Consider the following 10891-nt stretch of genomic DNA (forward strand, 5'->3'; position numbering starts at 1 on the left):
GCATCCTGCTGAAAACTGAGTTTTCATCAAACTCAACACCATCACCAAACTCGCACATCGCAAACACACGGCAATATTATATTTAAAACTCAGACTCCCGCAATCCGCAATCACTGTTTGGTAGTTGGCTGATCCAAGCCGTCCAGGATGCCGCCAAAGCCACCTTCGACGCCCGGTCCTTCACAGACGCCGTCATCAGCCGCAGGTATGGGAGGCAGCTCCGCAGCAGGAATCCCTCACGCGCCTGGCGTCCCGCGACCACCCAACGCGCAATCGTATCCGTCGACACCGACAACTCCAGGAGGACCACATGGTGGGACCGGTGGCGCATCGATATCTTCCGCTGGAGCCGGAGGCACAGTTGGATCGGGCACCGTAACGCCTACAACACCAGGAAACATCGGCGGTACACCTTCAAACACTCAGTCGACTTATACACAGGCTGATCTCAATCGCATTGTGCTGGAATATCTTTTAAAGAAGGGTTACTCAAAGACAGAACAGATGCTGAGAATGGAAAGTTCGAATGCAATGGGTGGTACTCCGTCGCCACCATCGGCTAACAATGATACGAAAACAAGTCAAGGTACTTTATTAAAGAGTACCACAGATGACCCACAGCTTTACATCCGTGCGTATGTGTCTCTCCGTGATTGGATTGAGACCTCTCTTGACTTATTCAAGGTATACAAGTATCTATGGACGTTTGATAGATTGGTCCCACTAACAACAACAGCCCGAACTTCGCAAACTCCTCTTCCCAATATTTGTCCATACATTCTTCTACCTTATCCAAAAGCCCGACACAAAATCACCTCCTGATACAAGTCTTGCTCGGAAGTTTTTCGACACATACTCAGGCGATCATTCAATCCTGCACGGTCACGATCTGCAGCTATTGTCTGGTCTTACTCTCCCTGAACATCTACAGGAAAATGAAACAGCGAAGCTTTACCGGCAAAACAAGTACAGACTCAATATCTCGCGAACTACGTTTGATCTACTTTTACATTTCTTAGACGAGAATGAGCGTAATGGCGGACCGGTGACAATTCGATTGATTAACCAGTATATTGAGACGAACGTAATACCATCACGGCCTGATCGAAATGATGCTAGAAATCAGACACTTGGTGACGATGAGGGTATACCCGGACACATTACTGGACGGGAGACCAATTTCAACCAACAGACGATTAGGCTTGGGAAATTCCCAATGGACGAGCGGATGATCAGGGAGGTCGAATTGCGACTTAAAGAGGAGGATAGCAGATCACAACAAGAACACAGTGAACTGGGAGTTTTGCCAGGATCAAAAACGCTTATGCAAGAGTTTCAAGAGTTACACAAACAGGAACCAGAAGCAGATGCGCCAGTACGGGATATACTGCCACTGCCGCCATTCAACGGCGCGAACGTGGAAGCTGAGATTGCTGCTGTTAAAGATGCGAGAAGTAGGCTAAAGATTGGTCCAATCGAAGCGTCATTACCAAGTGTTTGCATGTATACATTTCACAACACTTATGACGGCTTAAATTGCTTGGAATTTTCTGAAGATTCGACATTGGTCGCGGGCGGTTTTGCAGATAGCTATGTGAAGGTCTGGAGTCTTAAAGGCGAGAAGCTACAAAGTGTGGTCAAAGGTATTGTTTCTTTGCCAATGCCGTAAATTGCCTAGTTAACGACTGTAGGTTCAACGCCATCTCCTAGCAAGCGATTAGTTGGCCATGCCGGTCCGGTCTACGGTGCTTCATTTAGTCCCGATAATCGGTATCTGCTTACCTGTTCGGACGACAAGTCTGCGAGACTTTGGTCTATGGATACGTACACAGCTCTTGTCTCTTACAAGGGCCATAACCACCCGGTGTGGGACGTCACGTTCAGTCCAAATGGCCATTATTTCGCTACAGCATCTCATGATCAGACGGCTCGACTATGGTCATGCGACCACATTTATCCTCTTAGAATATTTGCGGGTCATGTTAGTGATGTCGACTGTGTAACGTTCCATCCGAACTCTACATATGTGCTGACCGGATCGAGTGACAAATCCTGTCGGATGTGGGATGTGGCGAAAGGAACGCCCGTTCGTGTGATGTTGTCGCATCACGCGCCGGTGTCGTCAATCTGTGTATCGCCTGATGGTCGGACTCTAGCGTCTGGAGCTGACGACGGGTCTATTATTCTTTGGGATTTAGGAACAGGCAAGCAGATTAAGACTATGCGCGGGCATGATAGAAATACATCAGTCTATTCGCTGTCATTTAGCAGAGAGGGTACTGTATTAGTTAGTGCAGGCGCGGATGGTAGTGTACGAGTGTGGAATGTGAAGGTCGGAAGTACGATACCGACGAGTGCGGATGGTGTTGTCGGAGGGATTACTGCGGCGGTGTCCGGTACAACTACGTCGTCAGGCGCTGCCGATTCTGACAAGGTTGTTTCCAGCGTGAATGGCGTCGTGACGACTGCGACTGGGACAGTTCAAGGCGTGTCGACTGCGTCACAGAAACAAAGCGCGTCAATGATCGGCCGTCCAGCGCCGGTTGTCGCGACGGCGGATCAGATGGCTGCGTTTATGACAAAGAAGACGCCGGTATATAAGATAAAGTTTACCAGAAGGAATTTGTGTTTGGCAGGTGGCGCGTTTATGGGAACGTCATAGATTTGGCTGCACTAGCACGACTATTGTATAGATAATTGTATAATTTATTGTTTTCTTCTTGTGATTGTGTATTATTTGTATTATTTATGTGCCGGTTGTTTTGGTTTATGTGAAATAAAGGATATCTGGTTTGTCTAACGGAAAGTATTAGCCATGCGTGCAACAAAGCACCAAACACTACCACATATGACAGGTATAGAGATAAAGATTTTATAGAACAACCAACTTGAAAGAGACTACAGAAGTTCATACAATTGTGATGGACTACATAGCCTAATGTTCACCACTAGTCCGCCTGAGTTCAACCCAGAAACGTCCTCTAGCCACCTGTATCCCTCAAAATTTGCATGTTATCATACATATAATATCTAATTTGCAGTCTATTTCATTTACCAAGTTCATTCTGTTCGTTCTTCTCGAGCCATCGGCCGGTGTCGGTTTCATGTTCGTCGAATGTCCGAATGGTGACTGCCCGAACGCCTTTAACGTCTTTCGCGACCTCGTGCTTGACTAGCTTCGAGATCTTGTTCGCCTCCGCGAGAGTTACGATATTTGCGTCCTTCGGCGATATCCGCAGATCGACTTCGACCGACATGACTGGTCCAGACTTTATGCCGCGCACCTCCAAGATTTCAACATGACAAAGCGGATTGTCCTGCATTGTGACATTAGCAACGGCAGCACGCGCTTGGTCGAGCATATCTTCCGGCATGCTATGATCGACGATTTCTAGCACGGCTTGCTTCCCTGACAAGTACCCCGCCTGGAGGATGACAGTGGACACAAGTAATCCGCCGGCCGGATCCATCCAATCCAGATGCAAGAAATGACTTCCCGTGATGGCCGCTAGCGCGACAATAGAGGTCAAGCAGTCGACGCGATGGTGCCACGCGTTGGCCACCAATACTGTCGATTTCTTGTCTTTTGCGATCTTCATGGTTGCTTGAAACAGCCATTCTTTTATCAGAATACTGCCACCTGCCAACCATGCCGCGTTCAGATCCGGCTGGTCGTGCGCGCCATGTGAGTGCGAGTGGCCGAGTAGGGAGTGTAGAAAGCCTTCGTGTGCGTGTTCGGCGGTTTGCACGGCCGCCATGATCTGGTCAGCGGTGAAGATGTGTGAATACATGCTCTCTGCCGCATTGACTCCGATGCCGAGGCCGGCGACCATGAGCATTGCGGATACGCCTAAAGATCCCAGGGCCTCGACTTTGCCGAATCCGTGAGGAAATGCGGACGTCGGTCGTTTGAGGGCGACCGCTACGGTTCCCAGCGTGAGGAAGTCGGATAGCAGGTCGGATAGTGCATGCGCAGCATCGGCTATGAGCGCTTTCGAGTTGAAGATGTATCCACCAATCCCTTTGACGACAGCCATCCCGAGATTGACCCATAGGCCTATTCGTGTAATTCGAACTCCCGGATCGGTGACATCTTCTGACAGGAGAAGAGAGCTGTCGTGGGTGTGAGAATGGGAGTGGAAAATTGAGTGGCTGTGTGAGTGTTTGGCGGTGGTGTGTGAATGGTCGTGGTCGTGTTTGTCAGTACTTGTGTTGAGTGCGGAGCGGGATGAATGGAATTGTCGCGAGAGGTTATTTCGGTTGCCCTCCTCGACCTGGGCAGTTTGCGACGCAGGCGCATTAGTGAATGCCCATCGCGCCTGAGATTGCCGTGACTTTGACGAGAGCAGGCGCGCAGTAGAACGATATAACGGCAGAGCGCCGGACTGGGTGTGTCGAAGCATGTTTGTTCGTTCTGGTAGTGATGACTGTAGTTATCTAATGGTGGAGCAGCTGCAAGCTGGAATCGCCAGAGCAGACCACTGCGGACACGAAACTGAGCGATACACGAGTCCGGAACTGAGAGTGAGCTGAGAGTGACTCGTCATCCAGCAGGCCTTTGACTTGATAAGGAAGACAACAATTGCGCAGGATCGTGTCAGTGGGGTGATTTCAATTCCCAATCCGAATAGGAGTCGTCTACCCAGTGTACCCTGGAAAGTATTGCAGTGTTTGCTTAATATGAATGGGACTCGAGCAGAGAATCGATCCGGCGGAATTACACTCGTTGACTTCGATAATACCTCAACTACAGAAACCCGTGCGTGCCAGTTCACATAAGGCAATGAAAATTATACAGACTGTAAACGCCGCAGCAACCGCTAATTACAAGTTTAAATCCACGACAGACTCTAAATCGGCATTCAGTAATATCGGGGCTGAGTAGCCGTATCATAAAATTATTCATTTGAACAAAGAAAATAATACACTATATATATATATATGTCGGTCGAACTGATTCCCAGTAACTCAACCGAAGTGTCCTTCGTCCTCACCAGGCGCCCAGCAAAAACCCCTTCTTCTAGCATCAAATCCCTACTCTAGAACAAACCAAACGATATAAATACCGCTTATTTCATCCTGGCTACAACCGACGAGTCAATTATTCGTGAACTAAAAGTCTTGAGTCCGTGACAATTGCAGCTGGATATGTGCGTGGTCATACAAAAGAAAATAAATTTGTTCGAAACTGTGTGTTGGATAAGGTGATGGCGAGTAGAAGACGAACAGCGTGACGGTTGTGCCATTTTGCCCTAAACCTAGATTCTCAGGATTAAACTCTTTCGGTTCAGAATCTCGCCGAGACCGAGTTTGGAAATCGATGACTCGAGAACCAAAGTAGTTTAACTATTCACCCCACCCCGCTATTGTGCCCTCTCGTTGACGTTCGAACCGAGAGGTTTTTCGAGATCCATTCGACAGCGTTGCAAAAGAGCGTAGTTGCGATTAAGACCAAGAATGGCTGCAGAAATTTCTCTCGGCCGGGCGGACGCTACCAAATTCGACAGCGAAGATCCAATTGCGTCTGCGCGTCATGAATTCTACATTCCAAGCAGAGCGGAAATAACTCAGAGTGTGTCTGCACTTTTGCACGGTTGGTCAATAAGTTAACGACTTTAGACGAGAAGGTAGCGAGCCCGGACGCTCCAAGTTTATATCTTTGCGGTAACTCACTCGGCTTACAACCGAAACTAACCAGACAACTGATTGACGAGGAATTAAATGTGTGGGCCAAAAATGGCGTGTACGGGCACTTTCGACATCCGAATTCCCGCCCGTGGGTCACGATCGATGAAACAGTGACGTCCACGATGGCGGCCATTGTCGGCGCGAAGAAGGAAGAGGTCGCGGTTATGGGTACGCTTACGATGAACTTGCACATATTGATGGCGGCGTTTTATAAACCTGTCAAAGAGCGGTATAAGATTATTATCGAACACAAAGCGTTCCCGTCAGATCATGTGAGTGTATATATATCGCTAAGCGACAACTTCGTGCTGACAATGATTTCAGTACGCCGTAGAATCTCAAATTCAAATGCACGATCTCTCGGTCGATGAAGCCCTTGTGACTATTAAACCCCCAGCAAACTCCAAATTCCTGCCAACGGACTACATCTTATCGGTGATCAAAGAACACGCGTCAACCACCGCTCTTCTCCTCCTTCCGGGCGTCCAGTACTACACTGGCCAAGCATTTGAAATCCAGAAAATTACTGCATATGCCAAATCACTGGGAATAATTGTTGGCTGGGATTTAGCTCACGCGGCAGGGAATCTGGATTTACGTCTACACGATTGGGACGTGGATTTTGCCGCCTGGTGTTCGTACAAATATTTAAATGCCGGGCCTGGCGGAATCGGTGGCTTGTTCGTGCACGAGAATCAGAGTAAACGGCCACGACTTACGGGATGGTGGGCGCACGAAGTTAAGAGTCGATTTATAATGGATAATCGTATGTATCCGGTTCGCGATTCATATTTGAACTACGAAATTGCCGCTAATTACGCGGATAGAAATGAAAGTACAGCCTGGTGCCGCTGGGTTCCAGTTGTCGAATCCTTCTGTTCTGGACACTATCGCGTTGCTGGGTAGTCTTACTGTGTTTGAGAAGTACACCATGAAAGCACTCCGCACAAAATCCGTCGCATTGACAGGTTACCTCGAAACCCTCCTTCTCTCCCGTTTTCCAGACAGGCCATTTTCGATTTTAACGCCCTCGGATCCGGAGCAGCGAGGTGCACAGTTGAGTTTGGCTTTTGAGTCCGGGATGATGGATGAGATTAATCAGGTCTTGCAGGACAACGGCGTGACGTGCGATGAGCGCAGGCCAGATGTGCTTCGCGTTGCACCAACGCCTTTGTATAACTCGTTTGAGGATGTGTGGGCTTTTGTCGACGAGCTGAGGAAGGCTGTTGATGTCGTCGTTGCGAGGCGGAACGGGAGAGGAGCGCGAACGTGAACTGGTGTAGTTAGATTTAGATACGTGGCTCAAATCATTGCATTTCACGACAGTTGTGTCTTAGCGTAGTGCTTCATAGATAATGTGGCAGCATTCTGTTATGTCGAGGGTGAGTTAATGGAGCGTATGCAAAAGCTCATAATGGCTCTATCCCCAGAAGTTTGGCCAGTCGCGCGGCTCAACGAACTTCACATCCCACACAAATTGGTTTAGCAGCCCAAGCCTCCTTTAACATTCACACCACACGATGGCATTTCTACCAAGGCAACCACTGCGGCCGTCTCACTTCCTGCGTCTACGTCAGGTCGTACACCGACAAGTTTCCAGTGCGAGATATCTGTCGGTTCCAGCGCCGCCGCTCGGCAACTCAAACTCTGAGACGAATTTAGGCAAAGAACAGGGGACGCAGGCGAGAAGCAAAACCACGCATTTCGGATTCAAAGATGTTCCTGAGTACGAAAAGGAAGACCTTGGTATGCCTTTCCGGAACGCAAGCGATTGTTGGAATCAAAAGAATACTAACCAAGATAGTCCGGGAAGTTTTCTCTTCCGTCGCAAAGTCATACGATGTCATGAACGATTTCATGTCCTTCGGCATCCACCGTCTCTGGAAAGACCACTTTGTCGCTAAACTCGACCCTGGCCGTCGTCCTGGTGGCGAACCACTGTCGATCCTCGACGTAGCTGGCGGGACGGGGGACATTGCATTTCGGATGCTTGATTGGGCATCCGACATCCACAACGATCACCAGAGCAAAGTTTTAGTCGTGGATATAAACGATGATATGTTGAAGGAAGGTCATAAACGGAGTTTGACGACGCGATACGGGGATGGCTCGCGCATCGAATTTAAAGTCCAGAACGCTGAGCTTCTGGACGCGGTGCCCGACAATTCGCAGGATTTGTACACCGTCGCGTTCGGCATCCGGAATTTTACAAACATTCCAGCCGCCCTTCGCGCTGCGCACAGAATTCTAAAACCAGGCGGCGTGTTCGCGTGTTTAGAATTCAGCAAAGTGAATGTCGGGATTTTGGACATGATATATCAACAGTACTCGTTCAATATTATTCCACTGATGGGGCAGCTTGTCGCCGCGGATAGGGACTCGTATCAATACCTCGTCGAGAGCATCGCGCGATTTCCGTCACAGAAGGAGTTTGCTGGAATGATTAAGGACGCCGGGTTTGAGATTTCAGGGGATGGATATGAGGATTTGACGTTTGGCGTTGCTGCTATTCACACTGGTGTGAAAGTTTGATTTGTCGTGGTTTGTAAATATATTGTATAGGTATGGCATATATTATTGTATGGTCTATCATTTTTATGCAGCAATAATAGATATAACCCATCCACCAAAAAACTATAACCCCCAACTATTGGTTAAAACGTCAAATAAAGCATGCACATCATGGACGGCCCGGTATATATTCCAATCCAGAACATGATATTCCCAAAAACCTTGTTACCCCTCAGAAACTTTGTCTTGGAAAGCTGCACTAGGGGCAATTGGCACATTTGCAACACGAGGAGGTATCCCCTCAGCTTTTTGAAGATAACGAACATGACGAGTTCATGGATTACGGATGAAAGGAGGAATGTTATTACTATGACAGCGTCAGTATAAAGACGTCCTGATAAGGAAATATGAACGATGCGGAAAACATACCAGTGGCGGCGCCTTTGGAGACTTGGAATGCGGAGATGCTGCCGTGGTACACGTGTCTGAGCAAGAACAGATGCACTGGGACGTTCCACTCTCGCGCGAACTGGTCCCATTGCACAGAATTCCACCAGGCACCGTAGAAGTACCTGTCTGCGAAATGCGTCAATTCGGCGATCTCGTTCAGAATGGCATCCCAGATGATGTACCATGTCAGTAAGTACATCAGCAGGAACCTTGGCTAATTAGCATCATTCAACATGTAATACCAAAGTATATGAAACGCACGGGAACAGGAGTTCGAAGAAGAGAAACGGGTACTCCTTCGCTTTCTCAACAAATGGAAGTGATCGGAGACTTAGCGCATGCATGACGATCGGGTAAAAGTATTGTTCAGCAATAATAATCATTAAGAAAAACACGCCAAAGATGGCGGCGATCTTTTCAAATACGTAGTCCCACCGGATGGACTCTGTGCGCGGATACTCGAGCTCGTAGACGAGTGTTGGGAGCATCATGTAGTCGAAGAAGTTGAAGAATGTGACATTGTTGGGGTACACGACCTTGCTCATTGGCAATGACGATTTGAGTTCGGTTTGACACATCGCGATCTCGTCGAGCAGGCGTTCTTCCTGTTCTGTCTGGGACTGACTGGGCGTCATGCTCGCTGCCTCACTTCGGAGTCCTTCGAACGCGGACTCATACAATGCCAGGTCCCGCTTAACGACCGACAAGTACCCACAAAAGAAAGCGTAGGAATGTTGCTTCATCAAGAGCACTAAGCTATGCAAACACAAAAACACCCGCCCGATCCAAGGATAGTCGTTGTGCATTGGCCACCACAAGGCCAACGCAATGAACCCAACCTCGTAGCACGACTGGAGCGCCCAGCCGGTCGACTCCCACGAGACTTTCTTCTTCACGACAGCTTGTTGCAAGGCGACGTTGGCAAACGTGAGTAAAAACAGAACGAGATCAGTGATGGCAATCTTTGGCAGATCGCGCCACAACAGGCTCACAATATGCGTGTCGAGGAAGTACCCCGAATTTCTATAATTTCCGAGCACAGTCTTTGCAAACAGTATAAATGTGCCAAGCCAGAAGACTGTATAAAACCCGGCGAAGACGGACGTGCGGCTGGCTTCGGCTTCCAAGATTGTGGTGTTTGGCTTGAACTTGACATCTTTGAACCGTGGCCGACGTTTTGTCGTTTTGGCGATCGGCTGGTACTGCTTAGTGACGACAATTTCGCGCCCGCCGGCAATGTTGTGCTCGATCTTTTTGACAGCGACTGTACTCATCTCCTTGAGCTCCTTATGCACAAAATTGTGGACTTCGACGGACGTGTCCGACGACTCGTTCGGGGACCCGTCGCCGTCGCTCTGATCTGGGGTAGTCGAGCCGGACGACGGGGACGAGGTCACGGAATCTTGCGACTCGGTCATGGTATGCCGGTCTTTATAGGTCGGGTGGTGCAATTCGCGGTATATCCTCGGATTGCCTGCTTCCGCAAAGATAGTTGCGGCAGTGGTGGCTTCCCTTGCCCGATTCGATCGGTCCGCCATGTCGATCTTACCGCTAGCCTTACCAACGGTACTTACCGTCATGCAAAAGGCAGCACAAAGGAATTATTTTATACTATTGTAATTGTCAAGATTCTGGAGTACGGAAGACCCGTCGGAGATTATAAATCGATGATGACTCGGTAAAGTCATAACGTCATCTTACAAAGGGACCAAGGGTAAAAGGCAACCTTACTGCGGCCTGCTTGTTACCCGGCCTTCAGAACAATGAAGACTTAATATTGTCACCACTCACTACTACAAATAAAAGTGGATTTAATGTAGTTTTTGCAGATTAAATGGATTAAATGGATTGTAATAGGTTTTAATTTCTTATTATTTTGTCGTTGCTAATCATACTTGCAAATTAGTCGAACTTCACTCTGAAGGTAAATCCGTCGTCAACAGGGTAATCAAGACGGGACCGCACAGAGTGGATGGATGACAGCGGCGAGGATTGGTCATCGGCTGAAATCCTCCGACATCCGAGTATGCCGGTACAGGCGCGTGGATGGTCACGTTGTCTGCGAATGTCGAGTTTGGGATGACTGGATGACTTGAACCTCGACTCAGGTGGAGCCAGAAAGATGGGATGGTTTATTGCGCGTGGATTTGGTGAAGAATTTAACTATGGATGCGACTAAACTAGAGATTGCGCAATTATAGATTTTATTACACCGCGCGCATTCGTTATGCCGAGACGAGAT

General features: G+C 48.5%; 5 protein-coding genes across 5 annotated transcripts; 3 read left to right on the forward strand and 2 right to left on the reverse strand.

Annotated features, from left to right (window-relative positions):
- The first annotated feature begins 55 nt into the window (after window positions 1–55).
- V1513DRAFT_435079 (WD40-repeat-containing domain protein) lies at window positions 56–2895 on the forward strand. Its single transcript, XM_066896556.1, has 3 exons — window positions 56–684; window positions 737–1643; window positions 1692–2895. The coding sequence occupies exons 1-3, from the start codon at window positions 148–150 to the stop codon at window positions 2660–2662; spliced, it is 2415 nt and encodes an 804-aa protein (XP_066756498.1). The 5' UTR covers window positions 56–147; the 3' UTR covers window positions 2663–2895.
- On the reverse strand, window positions 2720–4403 carry V1513DRAFT_476623 (cation efflux family-domain-containing protein; the record flags this gene model as incomplete). Its single annotated transcript, XM_066900212.1, has 2 exons — window positions 2720–4206; window positions 4336–4403. 2 exons carry the CDS (start codon window positions 4401–4403, stop codon window positions 3048–3050), a joined length of 1227 nt encoding a protein of 408 aa, XP_066756499.1. The 3' UTR covers window positions 2720–3047.
- A 913-nt stretch (window positions 4404–5316) lies between these two features.
- Window positions 5317–7070, forward strand: V1513DRAFT_435082 (pyridoxal phosphate-dependent transferase). Its single transcript, XM_066896557.1, has 4 exons — window positions 5317–5572; window positions 5620–5960; window positions 6013–6454; window positions 6516–7070. Exons 1-4 carry the CDS (start codon window positions 5458–5460, stop codon window positions 6959–6961), a joined length of 1344 nt encoding a protein of 447 aa, XP_066756500.1. The 5' UTR covers window positions 5317–5457; the 3' UTR covers window positions 6962–7070.
- A 72-nt stretch (window positions 7071–7142) lies between these two features.
- Window positions 7143–8315, forward strand: V1513DRAFT_461472 (ubiE/COQ5 methyltransferase family-domain-containing protein). The gene is made up of 2 exons (XM_066899894.1): window positions 7143–7434; window positions 7493–8315. The coding sequence occupies exons 1-2, from the start codon at window positions 7209–7211 to the stop codon at window positions 8218–8220; spliced, it is 954 nt and encodes a 317-aa protein (XP_066756501.1). The 5' UTR covers window positions 7143–7208; the 3' UTR covers window positions 8221–8315.
- Window positions 8316–8342: 27 nt separating this feature from the next.
- Window positions 8343–10187, reverse strand: V1513DRAFT_455904 (MBOAT, membrane-bound O-acyltransferase family-domain-containing protein; the record flags this gene model as incomplete). The annotated part of the gene is made up of 3 exons (XM_066899540.1): window positions 8343–8566; window positions 8629–8858; window positions 8911–10187. The coding sequence occupies 3 exons, from the start codon at window positions 10185–10187 to the stop codon at window positions 8343–8345; spliced, it is 1731 nt and encodes a 576-aa protein (XP_066756502.1).
- Window positions 10188–10891: the final 704 nt, after the last annotated feature.

This window comes from Lipomyces chichibuensis, assembly GCF_038497645.1.
Source record: "Lipomyces chichibuensis strain CBS 12929 unplaced genomic scaffold V1513scaffold_1, whole genome shotgun sequence".
Lineage (NCBI taxonomy): Eukaryota > Fungi > Ascomycota > Lipomycetes > Lipomycetales > Lipomycetaceae > Lipomyces > Lipomyces chichibuensis.

Bases quoted from the DNA above. Each gene is read 5' to 3' on its own strand.
- V1513DRAFT_435079 (XM_066896556.1), top strand. From the start codon at position 148: ATGCCGCCAAAGCCACCTTCGACGCCCGGTCCTTCACAGACGCCGTCA. The intron at 685-736 runs GTATACAAGTAT...TAACAACAACAG, and splicing joins CCTCTCTTGACTTATTCAAG to CCCGAACTTCGCAAACTCCT. The intron at 1,644-1,691 runs GTATTGTTTCTT...TAACGACTGTAG, and splicing joins GCTACAAAGTGTGGTCAAAG to GTTCAACGCCATCTCCTAGC.
- V1513DRAFT_435082 (XM_066896557.1), top strand. From the start codon at position 5,458: ATGGCTGCAGAAATTTCTCTCGGCCGGGCGGACGCTACCAAATTCGAC. The intron at 5,961-6,012 runs GTGAGTGTATAT...CAATGATTTCAG, and splicing joins AAGCGTTCCCGTCAGATCAT to TACGCCGTAGAATCTCAAAT. The intron at 6,455-6,515 runs GTATGTATCCGG...TTACGCGGATAG, and splicing joins TCGATTTATAATGGATAATC to AAATGAAAGTACAGCCTGGT.
- V1513DRAFT_461472 (XM_066899894.1), top strand. From the start codon at position 7,209: ATGGCATTTCTACCAAGGCAACCACTGCGGCCGTCTCACTTCCTGCGT. The intron at 7,435-7,492 runs GTATGCCTTTCC...TAACCAAGATAG, and splicing joins GTACGAAAAGGAAGACCTTG to TCCGGGAAGTTTTCTCTTCC.